Genomic DNA, 23,114 nt, shown 5'->3' with positions numbered 1-23,114 from the left:
TAATAAATAATGAGATTTACTATGTTAGAACAAATTTTTACTAAAATAAAAAAATATAATTTTCAAAATGAAAAATATAACTATTGAGTTAAATATGAGATGTGATATATAAAAATAATGAATTCTTTATTTATTATTTTTTTCATCAATGAAAAATACTTCCTTCGTCTCATTAAATATGCAATAGTTGCTTTTCGGCACATGATTTTATGTAGTGTTGTTTTGTGAGTTAATGAAGAGAGAAGAAAAAGTAGAGAAAGTATTATCTTCATTTTTAGAAACGTTTCATTTTTAATGGGACAGACCAAAAAGGAAAACGTTTCATTTCTAATGGGATAGAGGGAGTGTCTCATTTTGTTATTTTGGGATGTCCAAAAAAATTAGTCCTATCTCTAAAATTAGAAATGATCGTTTCTCTTACTTTATTATTTTCTCATTAAAACTTGTATTGTACATATTAATACGGAGTATTATTTTTTTTAACGGAGGGAATAAGATACACGCGCACGTCGCCCGCCATTCATTGATAACAAATTTTAAAACATAATTCACTTTTGGCAACATGTATTTATTGGTTTGAAAGCATTCAAACTCATTTAAAAACACAATAAATTACAATATTTTTCTAAAATTAAGTACACTAATGGTTATACAGTTATACTATCAGTAGTCGAGTATGGTTTATCGCGGTCTTATGGAAACCTGTCTCACAATTATACAATTAAATATTTATAATTGCAAAATTTTGAATATATAGTCACATATACTAGTTTACATCTAAATTATAACCCGTCTCATAAATTTTAATTACTTTGTCACAGAAAATATTTTCCACTAAATAGAATGGGCAAATCACTAAATAAATATAGATGATCAAATTTTGCTTGGTCCCACTTTTCAAAATCTAAAAAGTAAATTATAAAAGATGAAATTATCTCATTATTTCATTATCCGACAGCTAATTACTTGTTGATGTGGTATCTATTTAAAATATCCGGATAACACTTACTTGGCAAGATGATATCAATTAAGTTCGAAACGTCGTTTTGTCCACGTATCTTAAATTTATTAGCACGTCAACCCCCAAAAAGGTAATAGTGTAGTTGAGAAATTTTCACTCTTTCAAAATTTAATTTTAAGATTTTGAAAATTTTGTGACGCAACCTGAATTTGATCATCATCATTTATTTGGCCATTTATTCCTTTAGAAATCACTAATTAAAAGCATATAATACAATGAGGGAAGCGCTAAAAACAAAACTAAAATAATGTAACCACGAATGTACCAAAACATCCTTACTAAATGCCCAAAAAGTCGTAGTTGCGTGCCCCATGGAGGGGTATTACAGACATTCCCGAATATTGTGGATGACAACATCATCCGATGGCATTTTAGTGAATAAGACATAAACTCGAGGGCAATAAAAACCCTTACTCGCTATATATACCCGCAAGCACGGTGCCCGCAAACCTCCTCATCCCTTTTCTCTGTCTCTCACTCTCTCCGTCGCCCTCCCCTCTCTCTCTCTCCTCTCAACCGCCGCAAGCGGCGGAGACAAACATCGCTCCGGCGAATCTTAAATCCAGATCCGCCGTCCACGCCCCAGATTTAAAATTTTCCGATTTTCCAATCTCCCCCTCCCTCTACTGTTCATTTGCATTTTTCTCGGAAATTCATAAATTCTCCGCCTCATTATTATTAATAAAATCAAACTCCTTTTATTTTTGCCCTTTCAATATTTTTCTCAAGTCAAAATGCACAATTTTTTTTTATAGCCCTCCCTCTACTTTACTTTTGATTTTTAACCTTTTCTGCTTTTTCACTCTCTGTTAAACCGTTTTTGCCGTTTAATTTCAATCCAATTAAATTGTCTTTGTAGTTTTCACCACAATCTGACGCTTCTACCCTTTAGCTGACGTGGCACTCTATTAAAAATAGACGGTCAGGATGAGTAGTTACCCCGCGCGAAGAATATTGACACCTGGGGCCTCACGCAAGCGGAAAGAGACGGAAGCGGCGTTAGTTCCACTAACGTCCGTCAGCCGCGCCGTTAGTGGGGCAACGACGTCGTCTAAGGGATCCGAGCCGCAGCCGGTGGCGTCGAACCGGCTCTTAGCCGGGTACATGGCGTACGAGTTCCTGACCAAAGGAACGCTCTTCGGGCAGAAGTTCGACCCGGGGCGGGCGGAGGCGATGCCGGTGAACGTGGCGGAGCCGAAGAGGAACAGGCATGGGAAGGAAGCCGAGCCGATGGTGAAGCCGAAGCCGGAGAGTTATGCTGAGGTGGCAAATATAATTAGAAGCGATGCGGTCCACATACAGGGAGTAGTCAACCCCACGCAATTAGCTCGGTGGATTCAAATGTAGATTTTCACGGACACGTGGAAGCATCTGGCTGCGCGGTCCACGTGATCTCTTGTAGAATTCCCTGCTGTGCCGTATGAAACGGCGACGTATGTATGTACGCGGAGCTTGAATTCTCTCTTTTCGTACTGCAATATTATATCAAACGCATCTCCTCTTTTCATTTCGAATACTATGTTTTGTCTGTCTTTGATTTCGGCGTTTTGCTTGGTTGAATTTGTGGTGTTAAAAGTAGAATCTGCATGCATTTAGTGGGGAAAGTGATGGGAACAGAACAATGAACATGTATAAGTCATGAGCGAATGATGCAGTTAGTTTGAATTGCCGCGCACGTGCTTGATTTTTGCATGCAGATGTAGTTTCAGATTCAATGAAAACTATGTGACTGTCAATTCGACTTTTAATCTATCAATGCTTTTATATATTCCCACATTTTCAACTTATTAGTTTGATCTGTTAGAACATGTAGACTCCTACTAGTATCTTTTATGGAAGAAAATTTGTTAGTGATGTTTGTATTTCTTGTTTATTTGATGACACGATATGGAGTTTGACTACAAAGTTTGAAAAGCCAAGAAAAACTACTCCCTCTTGTCTCTGTGGGTTTCAAAACTGGTGTCTATTTTATTCGCTGAGGATATGTACAATTTTTATTACCCACTAAGTCATCAATCTTATACTCCTATTATGAGTGAACACAGATACAGTTGTATAATACATATCGGGTTGATTTTATGAAATTAAAAGTTGGATATATGTATCACACATATAGCAGCTAAATGTTGGGTTCGGCTTATGGGACTCTTTAGATGTGATGAGATACATATTGGATAGGAGACGAAGGACTCTTTAGATATGATGATCCAAGAACCAGACGTATGATGAACACTAGATCGAGAATTCAGAATTCGGTCACTCCTGGAATATAGAAACCTTAGCCAAGAACCTTGACATGATCGAAACCATGCTCAAGTGTCTTGTTAGAGTATCCCAATCCATGCTCATGGATGTGGCCTGGATCTATTTTTATTCATTTTTTACTCCATGCTCTTTGGCAAGAGCACAACATGACAACATCCACATGGATGTGGCCTGGACCCACTTTTATTCATTTTTTACTCTCTGCTCTATGACAAGACCACAACATGACAACATCCACATTTATGCTCTTCTGCAAGGACATGCTCAAGGGTCCCACCATTCTATTATTCAATTTTAAAAAAACTTTTCCACAATATTAAAATGCATTTAAAATACCCAAAATACAAAAAATATGAATGAGAAAAAATTTGATGTGAAAAATGGATGATTAATGTGTGTATTTATAAATGATTTTGCGATTAAAGAAATTTTTAAAAAAATCAAAATTTTAAAAAAAAACGGTAATAAAACAACTATATTTTGGGAATCCGATTTTTTTTAAAAAAAAATTGGTATCATATTCGATTTTTTTTAAAAGAAAGGAAAAGAAAATACCAACGGCATTGCCGTTAACCAATAGAAACACGCCACGTCGCCCTGCTCAGCGGCAGGGACGTGCTCGATGCATCGAGCAGAGCCGTGCCGTCAGCAAAAGCACAGCGGCAGACAGGGACATGCCGCTCCGACGGCACGGACACCGTCCTTCCCCACAAGCACCGATGCGGATGCTCTTACGTTCCAAGAAAGAGCTTAGAAATCAGTCATGACTCATGACTCAATCTCAGAAACAATGGTCATTGGATGGGCTGGGACCGGCTCTGACTGACCCGAAAGTGTTGCGGGCTGGGTTGATTTTTTGTAGGCTTCAGGCCGACTCGGCCTGCTACCTCAAATTGACGGCTTTAATAATGACTAATTGATTTTAGACATGACTAAGAGTTGTGACTGGTACGAATTGACAGCTTTGATAGCAGCTATCAAATTAAATACACGATTAATTACTAGCCTACATGAGTAGACGTTATTAAAAATACTTTATCCAACATTGCCCTTTGGATGTACAAGTGGGAATTGTGGTGCTAAGCAACCCAGTAATAAATACTCCAGAGGTAAACTGTATAAAGATCGAATATGCTAATGACCAATAATACAAACTTCATGAATAATAGCAAAGTTGAAAAAAAAATTTGGTGTAAGATTGTCTTCCTTAAATTGGGCCTTCACTTAGTAGCGGAGCTAGGCCCAATATTAAAATATCTACGACCAATGAATGGGTAGTAGTTCGGTCAGTAAAATATTACCGTTGAAACTCTATTTTAAGACATTTAAATAATGTAAAAGCCCGTGATTTTATTTTTCAGGTACAAATTTTGGCAACAAATACTACTCCTATATCCCTCATTATGTGTTTCGGTTTTTCATTTTAGTCTATTCATTATTAATTTTCCCAGTTCATTTTTACTATTTTTGATAGTGGATCCGACATTCAACTTATTTATTCTCACTCATATTGTTTTATTATTATACTAATACTCCATATAAAAGTAATAGGAGTCCTATTCCATTAACTTTTTCAATCATCTTCTTTATATTTGTTAAAATTCGTGCCAAGTCAAAGTGAGACATTTATTAAAACTCATAATAGATGCACCACCACTTGGCGGTGAATGTGAATGTTATTTGAATTTTGAATGGTCTAATTTGTAATAAAATGAATCAATAAACAAATAATCTTTCAAAACCCAAGCTAAATTTACATATTGAAGCATATTTAACAATTAAACCATTTTTAAAAATTTTGAGATATGCACCGACGATATTTGAATCTATTATATATGAGGTCGCATAGTTTGGCGTCGATGAGTAAACAAAATGCTTATAAGAATACTTTACAAAATTTAACAACTTGTATTTCACTTTTAACAAAAAATACCATAGTGATAAAATCATGTACTTGAGCCTAGTCATGATAACATTACTTACATTCTAAATTCCAAGAAGCAAATTCAACTTTCGATCCCATTTTCTACCTTTTACTCCTAATATCAATCTAGTTGTAGATAACATAAATACAAGTGCAAACTAAATAACTAAAAGTATTTTGTGGTTATAGTCATGTTAACGCTTTTCTCTTTCTTTTGAGAAAAATAGTCATAATGCCTATCTTGATTGGGAGTTTGGCATTGCACAATCCAGTTTGGTATCGATGACCTTGTTTTAAAAATTTAAAAATAAAAAAAGATGCATGATATGAAGTCTCACTAATTAGTGCTCTTGTACTATATATTCTTTTTTTTTTTGGTTGAATAGTATGTGTTGTACACTATTGCATGGGCTTGTAATGGATACTATAGTTGGATTATCTAAAATTTTTTTATATTAATTGAAAAAGGCTCGAGTTGGTACATGAATAAAAGTTCGAGACAAGTGGTCAAATAGCCAAATGCAAAAATCAAAAGTAGACAAATTCAACAACACGACAACATTCCAACATTACAAAAAACATCATTGCCAAAGAAACATGCGCAACAATTCACGAGCAAAAGCCAAAGCGTAAGGTTGGGACTCGGGGACACAAACCTAGTATAAATCTTCAACCAAAATCTGATATCGTTCACTTGATTAATCGATAGCTCTATCGTGGGAGAAGTTTGGACACCCACTTATGACTTCACTATAGTTTCCTATTTCTCTTCATTTCACACGCCTCATAATTAGTTCAAGCATATGGATAGCATGTGTTGGACCCATTAAATATTTTAATAATTCATATTGGATTCGAATATCTTTTTATAAAAAGTCTTTTAATTTCTTTATTTCTTATGTTATTACTTATTACATTATTTTGTATATATATTATGTGAACTTGTGAAGTATGGTATAGGGTCTATAGACGTATAGTAGCAAAATACAGTACTATAAACTTAGAACTTCGAAATGGAAATGCAGTCTATATATATAAGAAAGGCAAGATAACATTGTTCAGTAAAAACATCTGAATAAATTATTTAGTCTTATTTTCTCTGGCATGGTTTTTTTCATTATTATTGAACAATAATCATTTTGGAACTCTCTTGATGACCTCCTTTCCTTTTGGCATTTTATTGTCTTGGCAAACTAATGTATATAGATACCATTAATAATATCAAATAATTTTTCATTTTATTCTCAATTGGGCCCTGCCTATTTTTGGTTCGTGTCTTCATTTATCTTTTTCACAAACTTTCATTGTTTTTTTTTCCATTGAAACCCGCATCCAGATAACATTGCTCGTGATAATTTCATATTCTTTTCAAGTGAAGGGTGACTTTTTCTGAAAAAAATGGATATCTTATCAGGCATCCACTCTTTTCACATCAAGATCAAATAATGAATTGAGATGGTGAGGAATGAAAAGGCTTTTATGTAAACTAAAAAGAAGTGATGTTAAAAAATGAACTTATAATAGGCGTCTAATAACACATTTGTTGCACATTCTTGGTGGTTAAAAAAATAGTACAGAGTAGTATTCCTTCCATCCCATTAAATGGGTTTGGATTCCCGGCTGTGCATTCAGTCACAATAGGGGGTGTTGTTAAATACACACTATTAATATATTAATAAAATATATTATTAAAAATATCAATATTTATTTTTATTTAATAATAATATGTATGTAACAACACCCCCCTGTTGTGGCTAAATGCACTATCGGGATCCAAACCCCCCATTAAATATACAATATTTGTTTTTTGACACGAGATTTCATGTAGTGTTGTTTTGTGAGTTAATGAAGAGAGAATGAAAAGTAGAGAGAGTACTGTTTCCTTTTTTAGAAATGTTTCAATTTTAATGAGATCGGACAAACTAAAATGGAAAACGTTTCATTTCTAATGGGACATAGGGAGTAACTTTTTTCAAGCATGTACAATGCAATACTTTTCTAAACAACCCATTCTCCTTTTTCCACTCCAATATATATTATTCAATTAATGAAAAATGCTCTAAATCATAAAATCTTACGAACCAAGTATATAAGAGCATCCGTAATGGTGCTTAGGCCAGCAATAGGCCAGCCATAGGCTAGCCATAGGGCAGCCGCAATAAAAATAATTCAAAATATACTACATTTACGGAATTAAAATTACGATTAAAATACGGAATTAAATTTACGAGACATATACGGGAAATTCATTAATTTTATTTAAATAAAAAAAAGTACATTAACTAAAAATCATAAAAATAACATAATAAAAAAAAATCCGGGCTTCCACACACGAGCCACCTTGAATCTGTTATAGTTTGCCGCTAGCCGAACGGGGGCCCGACGGTATGACATGTTTCTGTTTTAGGTCTTAATTTTGTATTGGGCTAGTTGTTGTTGTCCATCGCTAGATGTTCTCTTGTACAGAAATTTAGAGATAGAGAAAATCGCGTTTATATAGTTTTTCAAAAATTAAAAAAAAGAATTAAATTTTTTTTTAAAAAAAAAAAGAATTAAAAAAAATTAAAAAAAGAATTAAAAAAAAAAAACAAAATTCGGCGCTGGCCGATCGGGCCGCCACAATGGCGGCCAGCGCATCGGCCAGCCCACGCCGATCGGCTCGCCGATTTCGCGCTGGCCGACTCCAATGGTTCGGCTAGCCGGTCGCTAGCCGACCATTGCGGATGCTCTAAGACCGGCAATAAACCATTGTCATCCAAAACACGAGCAACCCAAAACCCAAAAGCACAACATCAATATCAATTCGCAGCTTGATAGTATTCCCCATTTTTCCCATCTTTTCTTTTTCCACATTTTGTTATGATAAATTTACAACTGAATTAGAGAATAAACCCTAACTAGATTTATAATAATTTTTCGTTCAAATCATCTTAGCACCACACACACAAAGAACAACGTTTCCAACACAACTAAAGAAGGGCAATGTTCCAACATTTTTATCTTACTAATTAAAGAAAAATAATCCTATCTAGAGAGGAGTCGCCACCAAACTACGAAATTAATAAAGTAAATAGCACTGTTACGTTAACCAGAACTTTGATGCATCTCCTCGTCATCAACTACATATTGCTACCTCTTTATTTTCCCACTTCGTGTCGTTTTCTTTAATCCTCTTTTGGCGAAATTGATTCCATCATTAACTATTCTTACTCACAAAACACAATCGTCCTATTCATAAATTCGGTGTGTAACTCATTAAAACGACATTTAAAAAAATTCAAATCGGATTTCATCTTCTATATATAATTAGATTCGTAAAATGATATGTAACGAATCCCACTGTCCACCACGACCTTATCTACCACATACACGAAATCACGAAATAGCAAAAAAATGTGTATCGTGTTATAAGTGGTATTGAAAATTTGAAATTCAGTCTTTATTTCGATAATTATGTCGTGGACAATTGGAATTGTACCTAATCAAATGACATGTTTAAATTGTTATGCTAAATGAGATTTATTTAAAGCTAATTAATTGTTACATAATTAGATGACTAATATATTAAATACGATTTTTTAAAGCCAATCGGAAAGTGCCACACCCAAATCTTGCACAATTTCACTAATTTAGTGGTCATGAAAAAAAAAATCCAATGTTTTTTTTGTCAATTTCTTATAAATAAATTGCTCAAAAAGCAGCATAAAATAAAATCATGAATTTTTTTATTGTGGAGAAATTTTAATTTTAATAATGTGCAGTCCCTTAATTTATTTAAACACGTCTAAATAATTTAGAAATTCTTTAACATTTTGATGATATATAAGTATTTTGATTTTATAAAAAAATTCACGCCACAAAATAGTACTCCACCAAACTCCGTGACAAATTTTGATGAAAACAATTAAACAACCTTGTCGCATGTCGGGACATAGTTAAAATATTATGATTTGAAATATGTATAACAAAATTATTATATAAGTGCCAGCAGTCAATAGATATCTTTATAGTGGCTGCTCCAACAAAATCGCCTTTTTAAAAAATATAAGGATTTTTTATTTAATTTTATAATGACTCATCTTCTCAATGTAATGGATAGGAAGGGTACTACTTGCCAATTAAGTTGTTGTTCCTCTTATAATTTTACAGCTAAAAAAAGGATGTTAATAATTTTATATGAATGTTAACGGAATTGTCCAAATGTGTATCAAAAACAAATTGATTAATGCGACATAATTACTAATTAAGTAAGAAAATTACTTGGTTGATATAATGAAATTGTTCGGTCAAAATCCATTTTCTGGCCACTAACTAAGCACCATGTTTATCTTTTATAAAACATTTTTATTTATTAGAGGAAACTTAATTATGTCAACTAGAGATGTTCTCGAATCATCAAGAGCCCCTCTATCTACAGTTGGACATTTAAAACAGATTCACATTAGTTTATGCAATCCCATGCTATACAAACATCAAAGTAAATTTTATCAAAATCGAAAGTGGGCTAAATTCCAAACTTGTAGGCAAATATCCTAACCGAATGTCACAAAACTAATTTATATTATCTAACTTAAGGAATCCCAATAATTTAATTTTACTTCATTTTAAAAATATTAATTTGAAATTCATGCAGTATGAAAAGATTTCTCCCATGATCTTGGGCAGTTTTTATTTCAACATAAAATACAATTTTTTATCAAAAAAAAAAACATAAAATACAATTACTTAGACATCTGATTTTCCGGGTCGGGTAGGGTCTTCGACCCAACACCTCTTCATTGTGAACCAATTAACACAAATTTTGTAGTAGTAGTAAAGTTAAAATTCATTTTAATCATTTCATAATCATCAATCTCGTTCAAATTGAAACAATTTTTTTTGCAATTTCCTATCAAAATTATGCATTTCTAAAATTTGAAATATCACGCGACAAAAAAAAAATAGTCGTTGAATTAGACAGAGGGATTATGTGTACGTCCCATCATGATTCGTGCTTATATATACATACACAAATTCAGAGCTAAAACCCATACATACTAGTGACATGGAGTATATAAATATTTAACATGTCCAATAAAAATAAAATATTTTCTTTTTTAATCGTCTCATTAAATATAAAATGCTTCATAAAATGGAAATATCATTAAATATAAAATGCTTCATAAAATGGAAATACCTCATTTTTACTTTTTTACTTTCTCATATTTTATTCTTTATCGTTTCACAAAATAACATTATATAAAATCCCGTGTCAAAAAAACAAATTATTTCTTATTTAATGAGACGGGAGAGTGTATATTTTGTAGATCTAAACTCATTCTATTAGAAGAAGAGATAACATATAGTACTATTATTAGTATTTAATTCGCAGTGGGATTCGCGGCACTGACACGATGGCCGGGATATTCAGTTGCGCCACCAACTCCGCCGCGTAGGATTCTCAAAATGGATCTCTTAAACTTAAACCACCACGTTATCATACGTATTCATTAATTGTCTTTTTTCTACCACTAGTTATTTTCCTACTTTTTTATTTTTTAATTTTGGAATTTACCATTTGACGGTTTAACTTAACACGTACACTCTTAATTTCTTTCTTTTGTTAATGCTAGCTAATGGCACTATCATTCATTCTTGATTCCACTTCTTTACTTTATGTAAATATATATGTATATAAAGGTACTTTAGATTGTTTGGCCTTATGAATCGAGTACTTTTTGAAAAATCTCAAAATTAGTGGTGATAGAATTAATGTACAAGAAATTTAAAATTAAAGGCATTATAAAATAGGAATATATAGAAAAAATAATTGACAAAAGATTAAATTATAAATGCATGAAATGTAAAAAATTATGAGCTAGAATATGTGCTAAATTATTACAGTATTTAATTTAATCGACATCCCAACGACTATTATGCCAGCCTATGTATTATATTATTATTGGCATTCCAATATAACGGCTTCATATTTAGCCTAATCCATTCTAGAAACGACTACCATTGTGCATTCTTATACGTAATATTAGGGTGGGTAGTGATAAAATACAAATTTATATATTGTACGAACTCAAAATTTCTTAATACATTTTAAATACAGTTTCAATACAATATCAATATAGTGTAAAATTTTAAGATTTTAATGTCAACACAATATCAACACAATATCAACACAACATCAATCATTGACAACCATTGAAATTCTGTTAATATTTTCCTGTTGATGCTTAACATCAATCATTGACAACCGTTGAAATTCTGTTGATATTTTCCTGTTGATGTTTTTTTGTGATCTGTTGACATTTTTTAATGGTCAAAATCATAATTTTAAATTTGTACAATATATAGAGTTTTCATTTGATAACATCCTTAATATTGAAACTATGAAAAACATACTAAAAAATACTACAATTTGGTATAGCTGATTAGGAAATAAACGCACAAAGAAATAAATTATTATGAAATGTGGTTGCATTCGTGTAAGTATGTAACAGTTGTTAGAAAATATTTTTTTATTTTCATTTTAAATTAAATGTATAATCTCTTTAATTATTGGTGAGAAAAGAGTTATTTAAGATCATTTTACCACTATCTATTCCTTTTAATTTATTATATTAATCATTATAATTATTTATGAAAATGTCATTGTGTAGCTGGCCAACATTATATTTTAGCTGCAAAGCATTACTGTTAGATAATTAATCTAGCTACAATTAAGGTTAAGAACGTAGGCAGAGCCGATTAGGAAACAGGTCATGCCATATCTTAACGTAAGACTCCTATAACACAAGTTGGGGCATTTTTGTAATTTCAATCATATGCAAAAATTAAGGAATTTACCTATTTTAATTGTACTTTAATTTGACATTATAATCCCCCATATTAACTAAAGAACGAACAATAATACTTTCAATTCAAATTCAAAAGGCAAATACTTATATTTTTTTTTCTATCAATAATGTTTTATTTTCAGAAATTTAACATATATTTGACATTATATTTTTTCTAGTTTTGACAAAAAATATGGAAATAAGTTCAAATAATTAAGTAAAAAAGAAAAAAAAAAAAGACAACGAAAATATTACTGAAAATTAAATCAAAATTTATTGAATCAAATATGAATTTTAAACAGAATATAAAGTAGTAATAATTATATTGTAAGATTATTTGTGGCATCCAACATGTGACATATCCTATTTTTAGAAAACGGAGGGAGTATAACTTTATATGAGAGAATTTCCAAATAAAAGAATATATTGCCCAACTTTTACTTTATAGAAAAAAAAACAATTCATTTGTTTTCCATTGTGATGGTTTAAATAAAATGAATAAAAACTTATTCTATGAAAATAATATGAATGACTATTTTATACTAAGATTTTATGGTGAATCTTTTTATAAGGGTTGAATATTCTTCTACAAATGTAAATAGGGTAAAATTAGTCATAATTATATGTAATTAATGATGCTACCAAATTTATCTCTTAATTGGTATGGGAAAGAAAGGCCTATAAATGCAAAAGATCAACAAATGATAATATTTTTCACAACTTTAACGTACAACAATCGTTTGAACGTATTAAATTCACTAACAAAATGGGTATAATACTCTAGATATTCACACTCTCCACATTTTCATCCTTAAATATACAATACTTAGACGCTACGTGACCAACTATCAAAATTTGCTTTTGCTCGGTATATAACTCGTTTCTTCACCAAAAATTAATTCTATAATTAAATCATATAAATATATGTTTGTTCCACGTTGCCCCTCCTTAATTCCTTATAAATACCTTCTCTCCTCTCACCACGAGTCTCATGCTTTTATACACTACTTCTTCTTCTTCTTCTTCTTCTTCTTCTTCTTCTTCTTCTCTGTCGACGAGATGGTGAAGTTCTCGAAAGAGCTGGAAGCGCAGCTCATCCCGGAATGGAAAGATGCATTTCTCGACTATTGGCAGCTCAAGAAACACATCAAAAAGATTAAGTTGGCAAGAAAATCCAAACACTCCGACTCCGATTTCGGTCGCTCCATTTTCGACCCCATTCGCCGTCTCGCTGGAAATATCTCCGCCTCCGCCACCGCCCATAAATGGTCCGAAAATAACCAGGTAAAAAAACTTATTTCTTAATAGTTTTCGTATTGTTTTACTCTATTTGTCTCTAGTAAATCTATATGTATCTTTTACGAGATGTCACAACTTAAAATGGATCATTTCCTTTTTTAGTAAAATTACATCTTTTTAATAGTATTTCTTATTTTGGTCTCTCTCACGTTTTATTCGTTTTTGCACTATTTAATTTTATTCTTCTAAGTAATTTTCATAAATTTTGTAGAAAAGAAATGTCAAAAAAATTAACTTGAGAGGAAGGGAAAATTAGTTAATGGGAAATATTGTAGGCTGTCATTGTAACGCACTCATGAAAGATGGCATAAAATGTGAAAGCTTGAAGAATTTTGCACCAAAAACAGTATTCGATTTTTCTTTTTCTTGTTCATGAAAAAAATAGAAGAGAATACAATCACGATACGTCGTTTTCGAGCAAAATTTGGTGCCCTTTATGAAATAAAAGGCGAGTGTAGTTACACTAGACTGACAACAAAATTACGTAATACTAATTTTTTTATTAATGTATTTCAATTAAATTCATTTGATGAACAGTAATAACGAATGTTACTACAAAGTTGCTTGATTTATGTTTTATATTGTCTTTATCAATGCGTTAAAGCAGGAAACAGATTTTCGTTGCCTTTTGATCATGAAGAAATCATGAGAAAGGCAAACTAATTTTAACAACCTGAAAATGATATAAACCAATAAAAGTCGGTGTTTTTTGAATGATAGTATTAATTATTTTTGCAGATGAGGAGTAAAATTGGTGAGGATGAAGAAGAAATTGATGAAACTGAGCATACTCAGCTCTTTTCAGAAGAATATGAGGTTATTATTAGTAATTTCTCCAAGTAGCACTTTTTCTTTTTTTCTGATGTTGTGTAGGAATTATCGGAATTAATTCCAATTAATGCATTAATTCTTTAATTCAATACTATAATATATTTATATTATCTAGCTATTGTTGCACTACACCTACGAGACGTGGCAAAAATATGTATCTCGAATTCTTCATTTTGAGTAGTGGAGCACACTAAAGTTTTAGTAGTACTATTATATAAAACCAAATTAGTGCTAAGAATAATTTAAATGAGTACACTAGATCAAGTAAGGATAGCGACAAATCGCTAGTTAACTACCAAACTTGAACATGGGTATATAGTACTACTACAATATCATTTTAATTTGCATCTAATGTATTTTTTGTTTAAACTTTTATAAATGAAACAGGTTAGGCTATTTTTTGAGATTTTAGACGATGAGCTGAAAAAAGTAAATGAATTCTATTCGGAAAAAGAAAGTGAATTTCTTGAAAGAGGAGAATTACTAAATAAGCAGCTGGAGATACTGCTAAACCTCAAGCGTGTTCTAAGCCATCGCCGCCACTGGAAAACCCCGCCGCCTAAGACCGCCGCTGGTGACTCGGCGCCTGACTCGCCGTCGTGGCAACAGAGCTCGGACTTCTCCGGTTAGTTTCTTTTCCCCTCTCGCAGTAATATAACATATACTATTATTTTGCTATTTTTATAGGACGTAGGACGTATCAAATTGAATAACAAAATTGATCTATTTTTATTGGACAGACTAAAATGGTAAAAATATTTTTATTTTTACAGGACGGATGGAATGTACGTCACGTGATTTTATGTAGACTAGAAAAGAAATGTAAGTAGGCCTGAAAATTTAATCCGCGGGTTTCGGGTATTCCCGACCCAATCCCAATACCCGACGGGTTTTAGGTACCCGAAACCCGAAATTATGGGTTCGGGTATGGGTTTGGGTAGTTAATGTTAGAATTTTTTGGGTTTAGGGTACCGAAACCCGTATTAGGGTACCCGACCAATACCCGATTAAACCCGATTAATTATGTATTTGTGATAAATATTTTTATTTAGTATAGGGCCTATGGCCCGTAGGGTAAATCGAGGGTAATTTTATTTAACCACATGTAGATTTAATACTTCTTTACATTCGTGTTCGGTTCATGTTGCATTATTTATGTTCTTACTTGTTATCTTTTGAAAATAGTATATATTTAATTAGTTATTCTTTCTCCATTTTATTTACATGTTCATTTAATGTCTTTAAAAATTATTTTAATCTCTTTTATGTTTCAAACTATACCAAAAAAAAAATTATTTTAAAATTAAGTAATGTCTATTTGTCTAATGTCTATATCTATTTTATATAATATAGAATTATTGTCAATAAATAGTAAGTATTGTGTTATGTTTAATCATTTCTATTCTCATCACAATTTAATTTATATAAAAGAATAAATTTTAAATATAATAATTCCAGGTTTATGGGTACCCGATTAGTTGGGTTCGGTACCCGCATCGGGTATTAGGATACCCGAATTCACATACGGGTCGGATATTGGGTATGATATTTTTTAAATTTCGGGTTCGGGTACCCGAATTTTCGGGTTTGGGTACCCGCGGGTACCCGAATTTACGCTTCATGTACAATCTTCACTAGCTCATATTTTCGACGATAAAGCGAATAACAATTTCAATAAAGACATAATCTTAAGGTTGAATATGTACATAGGTCCACTAACCAAAAACTAACATGACAAAAAACAAGTGTGATAATTCACAAATACACTAAAATAATTTTATATACTAGTTTTTAACATTAAAAGTGAAATAGCTACCTTGTTTTTTTTGGTAAGAAGATGTGTATATTAAGTCATTAAATAAAATTATACATTACTAATTCATGTGTATTTTATTTTATTTGTAAAAAAAGAGTGTGGAAGTCCGACGACGGAAGAAACAACCGACGATGTGATAGCTGCACTAGAAAAAAATGGGGTGAAATTCGACTATTCATCAAAGCCAAAGAAAGGGAGGAAGCCCAAGATCACGATGAGACTAGACATTCCGGCGACAACGCCGGCGCGGACCATCTCCGCCGTCACATCCATGCTGCGTGAGGATTCCTCCAACCACCCCAAAAAAGGAGGAGGCGAATGCATCAACCGGAGCAAGATTCAGTCTGCTGATAAGATGATACGAGGGGCATTTGTGGAACTTTACAGAGGCCTTGGCTTGCTTAAAACATACAGGTTTTCCACATTTTCACTTCGCCAATCATGATTTAATATAGTATAAAGTGAGTGAGTGTTGTAATGAGAGTTTGTTTGATGTGTTTTGGCAGCTCGTTGAATATGGTTGCCTTCACAAAGATACTCAAGAAATTCGATAAGGTATGTGTATATAATGCGGGATTTTTAGTATTTTGGGATGAGTTCTCCCGTTTGATTAGCGTTTTCAATGCATGAACAGGTATCGAATCAGCATGCATCAGTGGATTACCTGAAAAGAGTGAAGAGATCCGATTTCATCAGTTCAGATAAGGTGTAGTAACATTCAATGGTCTAGAAAATAAGTGTTGAATGTTATAGTAATAATTAACATAAGGTGTTGTGGAAATTAAGGTGGTAAGATTGATGGATGAAGTAGAGTCCTTATTCACAGAGCACTACACCAACAATGACAGGAAGAAAGCCATGAAGTTCTTGAGGCCACTGCATCACAAAGACTCCCACGTTGTCACCTTTTTCGTTGGTACGATGATCATGTCTGTTAAATATTCAAACTAATCTGGATTGAGGCATGAATCAATTCTGTGTTACTGTGGTCACAGGTTTATTCACAGGTAGTTTTGTGACACTGTTTTGTGTCTATGCAATCTTGGCACATATAAGTGGCATGTTCTCACCAGCAACACAGACAGCGTATATGGAAATGGTCTATCCGATTTTTAGGTGAATTTTTGCAACTTTTTTTCATTGACAGAATCAGATGATATACTATCATATATGCTATTACTAACTCTGTTGATTTTTGGGGCAATTTGCAGCATGTTTGCATTGCTGAGCCTGCATTTGTTCATGTATGGTTGCAATCTTCTTATGTGGAAAAACAGCAGGATAAACTACAACTTCATCTTTGAGTTCCAGCCTAGCAATGCCCTCAAGTACAGGGACGCCTTCCTCATCTGCACCTCTTTGATGACTGCTGTCGTTGCTGCTCTGGTGCTGCACCTCGTCTTGCTCTCAACGGGCTTCTTTCCTCACGAGGTCGATTTCATCCCCGGGGTCTTGCTGCTGGTTAGTTGATTTCGATGTTCTGTGTTACCACACCTTGAATTCATGCACAAAGTTTGATAAAGTTTGTTTTGGTAGTGTGCTCTCCTGCTGCTGATATGCCCGTTGAACGTGTTTTACCGGCCAACGCGCTACTGTTTCCTTAGAGTCATCCGGAACATCATCTGCTCCCCTTTTTACAAGGTACTATGAGATTTCGATTGCATATTGAGTATTGTCAGCTTCAAGATTGAAGATTTTGATATATACTTTCGTTGCAGGTTTTGCTGGTGGACTTCTTCATGGCTGATCAGCTAACTAGCCAGATCCCATTGTTGAGGCACATGGAAGCCGCGTCGTGCTATCTTGTCGCGGGAGGGTTCAAAACGCACCGCTATGAGACCTGCAAGTCGGGGAAGATGTATAGGGAGCTGGCATATGTCATCTCCTTTGCGCCCTACTACTGGCGAGCAATGCAGGTGTGAAGCATTAGCATATATATGATTATGTAGATATCTAGCTTCGACTAACGTTTGTGTGTGTTTGTGTTAGTGTGCAAGGAGATGGTTCGATGAGAGCAATCCGGATCACCTGGCTAATCTAGGGAAGTATGTGTCAGCCATGGTGGCAGCGGGGGTAAGGCTAACCTACGCCAGACAGCCATCGAAGTTATGGCTGTTCGCAGTTTTGGTGACTTCAGTTGTGGCCACAGTTTACCAGATGTATTGGGATTTTGTTAAGGATTGGGGGCTTCTCAATAGGAAGTCCAAGAATCCATGGCTCAGAGATCATCTCGTGCTCAAGAACACAACCATTTACTATGTGTCCATTGTGTGTCTCTGTCTCTCTCGATTAATTCATCTCTCTTTTTCTCTCTCTGACCTGTGTTTGTGTGTGAATTTTCAGGCATTGAACTTTGTCCTGAGAATACTATGGGTGGAGGCGGTGATCAAGTTCAACGCAGGGGCGTTGGAGATGCACATGCTCGACTTCTTCTTGGCTTCGATGGAGGTGATAAGGCGTGGACACTGGAACTACTACAGGTAAAAGATAGTACAAAATTAATAGCCCAAGATAGCATCATTCAAATCTGTGTTCAGTGTTCACTAACACTAAATGGCAAAAAATCACAGGTTGGAAAATGAGCACTTGCACAATGCTGGCAAGTTTAGAGCAGTCAAGACAGTGCCCTTACCATTCAAAGAAATGGATTCGGACTGAGATCTTGTGATGCATCAGTATCACTATCAAGGAGAACGAGCACACGACGTTTCAACTAACCATGAACCCCCACATAGCTCTCAACGAGACAGGCACTCGAGAATTCACAAGTTCTACTCTACAATGATGGAAAAGGCTTCTGGCAACAATGCATTGGTTGATTGCTGATAATCACAAAAGCACGAGCTATGTCTATACTTTCACGTCCAGCAATCTACTTTACCTTACTAATCTAGACAATTGTATCTTGATTTGATGTGTGAGCTATAACTATGTATATAGACAAATAGTCTATCAAGAAAATGCAAAGAAAGGAATTGAATTACTACATCTTTTTGAAATTCGAGTAAATAAAACTTGTGTCCTACTTCAGATTTTAAAGGCTCTGTGCTTCATCAAAGTAAAGAAATAGATTCATACAAACTGCCAAGGCGTCAGATTCAAAAGACATTATCGTCTACCTGCATTTACACAAAGTGCTGCTTCAAATGCTGCAATACTTGCTATATTGTTGCCATATATGGAGGATTGATCACACAGTAGCATCACTTTATATTATTTCAATCCAAAACCATTGTGTTATCATACTTGCATAAGCAAAACGGAAGAAAACCAGATATACAATGCAGTAATTACAAACAAAGCTGCTTCATTAAAAAAAACCACCTCACAATCACTCAAAGAAACAAGTTTTCACTAATACATAAGCTAACATTGCAAACCGAGAGGCAATAAGTAATTGCTCAATCCAAGTCCAAGCAGATACAAATTTAACCTAGAATAAGTACCTCCACTGCGCAGGACGATCTTTGGATATGAGCAGGACCCTTGAAGACAAGTAATCGAAAGAGGGATAGTACATGTCATCTTGTCCAATGATTTCTTTGACATTTTGGGAGCTGTTATAATCCATTGTGTAGGAAGGTAGTCCATCATCCTTCAAGGAGTCGAAAACAAATAAACCAAGTCCACTAACTCCCATGACGTAGTTTGAACTTCCCCAAACTTGGGTCAATGCTGTGAAGCTGCTGTGAGCATTTGACTCAGGTAACATATATGTGCTGAAGAGCCTCTGTTTGCGCAAAGAGAACTGCTGGATTTGGGAGGAGTATTGCTTTTTCGCAGCTGATGTTAAAGTAGAACATCCAATGTAGATGGAATCCCCACGTGAGAAAGCTGACTGCACGTCCACTCCAACTTTAGGTATCTTTAGAGCAATGCCTGAAGGTTGACGGAAATCTAGAACATTGATGGAATCTGAAGTGCAGAATACTCCATCATTTCCTTCTGCTTCTGCTGAACTAACCCTGTATAAAATGTATAAATCAGTAGCTGCTAATGACTCTTCATCGAAGGAACTCCATAGTCGAGAAGATAACTTACTCAAAAATAAAAAAAAATAAAAAGCAATAAAGAGATATGTGTTGACAGACACACACATAATATAAAGAGTATTTATAAAGAAAAACCACATTCGATTTCTCTTACCTTTGTCTAACTCCTCCACCAAGTTCCGCATCAGTGTTATTCACATGAAAAGCGGAGATTCTACGACCAGAAGAAGATACTGAAAGCAGTGCCTGAGAACTAAGAGAGCTGACATCCCAAACAGAAATACTGTCCGATTCTGCGACTGCCACTTTTCCTCTAGTTCTCCACTGCAAAGGACTTGAATAGTCCATTGCGGTAAGAGGCCTATGCAACTCCCATTTCATCACTTGCTCCCCATCACGGATATCATAGAGTTGGACCATCCTCTGATAGCTACAACCCGACATAATGAGAGGTCCACATGGTTTATACCACCATTGTTGGTTTTCAGCAGCCATAGCATTTGACAGAGTGAATCTTCCATGCATTGTGTTGTTCGGCAGAGGAGCAAGGGCTGTTCTAACACGAGTGGTTTCATCTTCAAAATGATAAGCACATATCTTTTTGGTGTAGAAATCCCACGAGCAGAAGCCTGAATTCGCAGAATTTCCAGCAGATGCCGCCACAACATATCTTCCAGAACATCCATCTGCACTAGGGGCTCGTACCATCCAGCAATCTTGCCATATATTTGGGACAACTCCAGATGGGGGCTTGTATTCGGCCTTCTCCTGTGAAGAGACGATATTTTTGCAATGTTTAGCCATTCACTATGATTTAACAGTACAAAATAACAAGCATACAAGAAATAATTATGGTTGTACCTCAGAATTAGAAATGTCATAAAAAGAACAATATCCATCATCATGAGCCAGAAGAACAGACTCTCCCTCGGACACAAACCAACCTCCAGTTGTGGTCTTCCGCCCGATACCATTCAGTTTATAACTAGAGTCTTCCTCTACCTCCTCTTCGAATGTCATGGCTGGCACTATCTCTTCGTCATCAAATTCATTAAGCTTTTCATCAGCAATAAGGAAAGCATCAATACTAACTTTGTCATTAAGTGCATTTAAAGAAGAACTTTCTGCAACAAACGTCTTAGAACCGTCCATCTCTTGAAGCTCTCTTACTTCTTCACCAACATGTGATTCTTCCTTAGCCACAAGCAATTCCACAGCAACAGAATTGTCTTCGAAAATAGTTGCCTTCTCATCCACAGCAAGAGTGTCTGTAGACTCTCCGACTTCTGATACACAAGTCTCAGAACCTCTAACTGTTGCCTTGGATAAAGTCCTATCTCTAATCAACTTATGATGAGGAAACAGCCGTGCTTCCAAATCTTCAGCATTCAAACCCTTAGATGTGCCCTGAGCATCCCTGACTTCCTTTTCTTTATCAACCAGAGTCTTTTCCACATCGCCACCAGCAACACATACCATGGCCTTCTCGATCCCCGTAATCTTCTCTTGAATATCCGACAACATCAACTTGGAGGCATCCGGGTTATTCATGTCCAATATTTCTTTCGTCCTCTTTATATCAGATGCTATCCTTTTCACTTTCCCTTCCAAAAAGGCAAGCTTCTCATGAAGCTTGCTTGGATACTTGTTTGCAGCATTCTCTCTGGGAGCACTCGGACCGCTACCACCTGTGTTCACCATCTTCGACTCCCTTGAACTTGACCCTGGTACGACTCCTACTGCGCTAGACTTCATCTTCACTTCCTCAGTAAATTTGCTACTTTTGGGACCAGCCTCTGAACCAGTTTTCAAACTAACTTCCTCAATATCAGATTTTTTCACCACGGGCTTCAAGTTCCGTCCTTTTTCATCACCATCCCCAGTTATAACCGTTACATCTAGTTTCCCATTTTCTTGAGATTCCCCTTTTGGCTCCTCCATACTTGGTTCAATTTTCATGAAATCTTTCAAACCCCATTTCTCAAGATTCGATCTTTCATCTTTCATATTGCACCTCCCCTCGTTGGCAGCCCTAATGTTGACCTTATCTTTGCTTAGGTCACCCAAAAAAACCCCTTTTTTGGTCAAATCCTTTCCAACACTTTGTTCAAGATCAAATTTTCCACCACATTTCACATTCAAACCTTTCAAACTAGCCCCACTCTCTTTTCCCCTGGCCGAGCCGACACAACCCCTCGAAGCATTTTTCCTTAAATCAGGCAATGCCCTACTAAATTCAAAGGGGCTAGAACTCCTACCTCTCGGCACAGATGAGCTAGAACGCCTGGGCCGTGTCTCCTCCGCCTGTGGCGGCGGCGGCAGCGCCACGGACTTGTCTACCCGCGCCATGGGCTTCAGAGTGGGCTTCTGCGTCGCCGCCCGAACCCGTGACGTGGGCCTGGGATTCTCCTTCCCGGTTGAAACTGGGGAGACTTTGCCGGCGGCGGGTGCGGCGGAGATTTTCCCTCCTCCGCCGCCGCGCTCTTTAATCCGGCGCACCGATGCTGTGGACATTTTGCGAGATTTGATTGAGCTGCTCTTTTGTGTTTTTGGAGTGTAGGTGATGAAGATTGGAGTGAAAGTGAGATTAGGGATTCGAATCTCGATTGATTCCTGGGGATATAAGGTTGAAAAGAAGCTCCAGATTGTGTTTAGGCGGGAGAATGGCGATTTTGGATTTTCAAATATTTTGGAGTATTCTTCACAAATGGAGTAAAATTTATATGGTCAAATCAAATAATTCACGAAATGTACTCTATTTATTTTGATAGAGAAATTTTTGGAAAGGTGTGGTACACAAAATCTAAGTGAAAATATAGAAAGCTTTTCCATACTGATACATCTCATAATTAATTATTTTCTTCAAACTTTCATTCATTATAAATACTTAATTATTCAATTTACATCACTATAATAAATTTACTTTCTCAAATGCATGTTCAAACTTTCGAGTCATATACTTTCTTCTTCTTCCCTCAACATGTGTCCAACTTTATGAAATGTAGTAGATCCTATCTATAATAAAATGTAACTAAAATAAATTACATATAAGATCAATTACTAAAAAATAATAAAAATAAAGTGAGATGATTATTAAAAGACAACCTAAAATGAAAAATTGGGATACTATACATTGTAC

At 34.8% G+C, this 23,114-nt stretch overlaps 3 protein-coding genes across 3 annotated transcripts; 2 read left to right on the top strand and 1 right to left on the bottom strand.

Moving 5' to 3' along the window:
- Nucleotides 1–1,476: 1,476 nt before the first annotated feature.
- On the top strand, nt 1,477–2,535 carry EDA6 (embryo sac development arrest 6). Its single transcript, XM_048095743.2, has one exon. The coding sequence runs from the start codon at nt 1,949–1,951 to the stop codon at nt 2,366–2,368; it is 420 nt and encodes a 139-aa protein (XP_047951700.1). The 5' UTR covers nt 1,477–1,948; the 3' UTR covers nt 2,369–2,535.
- Nucleotides 2,536–13,027: 10,492 nt separating this feature from the next.
- Nucleotides 13,028–19,022, top strand: LOC125192081 (phosphate transporter PHO1-like). Its single transcript, XM_048089536.2, has 14 exons — nt 13,028–13,321; nt 14,075–14,152; nt 14,555–14,792; nt 16,079–16,397; nt 16,490–16,538; nt 16,618–16,689; nt 16,770–16,899; nt 16,979–17,099; nt 17,195–17,444; nt 17,520–17,624; nt 17,702–17,899; nt 17,973–18,251; nt 18,327–18,463; nt 18,554–19,022. Exons 1-14 carry the CDS (start codon nt 13,097–13,099, stop codon nt 18,639–18,641), a joined length of 2,289 nt encoding a protein of 762 aa, XP_047945493.1. The 5' UTR covers nt 13,028–13,096; the 3' UTR covers nt 18,642–19,022.
- A 147-nt stretch (nt 19,023–19,169) lies between these two features.
- LOC125192009 (Transducin/WD40 repeat-like superfamily protein) lies at nt 19,170–22,659 on the bottom strand. The gene is made up of 3 exons (XM_048089462.2): nt 20,837–22,659; nt 20,130–20,743; nt 19,170–19,948 (listed from the first exon to the last, which is right to left on the bottom strand). Exons 1-3 carry the CDS (start codon nt 22,487–22,489, stop codon nt 19,417–19,419), a joined length of 2,799 nt encoding a protein of 932 aa, XP_047945419.1. The 5' UTR covers nt 22,490–22,659; the 3' UTR covers nt 19,170–19,416.
- Between the last annotated feature and the right edge of the window lie 455 nt (nt 22,660–23,114).

The sequence above is a fragment of the Salvia hispanica genome, chromosome 4 (genome assembly GCF_029641045.1).
Source record: "Salvia hispanica isolate PSC_SH4W2 chromosome 4, Shi_PSC_v1, whole genome shotgun sequence".
Taxonomy (NCBI): domain Eukaryota; kingdom Viridiplantae; phylum Streptophyta; class Magnoliopsida; order Lamiales; family Lamiaceae; genus Salvia; species Salvia hispanica.
The sequence above is the reverse complement of the archived record's forward strand: the minus strand, read 5'-3'. Positions and strand labels throughout refer to the sequence as shown.

Bases quoted from the DNA above. Each gene is read 5' to 3' on its own strand.
- EDA6 (XM_048095743.2), top strand. From the start codon at position 1,949: ATGAGTAGTTACCCCGCGCGAAGAATATTGACACCTGGGGCCTCACGC.
- LOC125192081 (XM_048089536.2), top strand. From the start codon at position 13,097: ATGGTGAAGTTCTCGAAAGAGCTGGAAGCGCAGCTCATCCCGGAATGG. The intron at 16,398-16,489 runs GTTTTCCACATT...GTGTTTTGGCAG, and splicing joins GGCTTGCTTAAAACATACAG to CTCGTTGAATATGGTTGCCT. The intron at 18,252-18,326 runs GTGTGTCTCTGT...GTGAATTTTCAG, and splicing joins CCATTTACTATGTGTCCATT to GCATTGAACTTTGTCCTGAG.
- LOC125192009 (XM_048089462.2), bottom strand. From the start codon at position 22,489: ATGTCCACAGCATCGGTGCGCCGGATTAAAGAGCGCGGCGGCGGAGGA. The intron at 20,744-20,836 runs GTACAACCATAA...GTCTCTTCACAG, and splicing joins ATGACATTTCTAATTCTGAG to GAGAAGGCCGAATACAAGCC. The intron at 19,949-20,129 runs GTAAGAGAAATC...CATTTTATACAG, and splicing joins GGTGGAGGAGTTAGACAAAG to GGTTAGTTCAGCAGAAGCAG.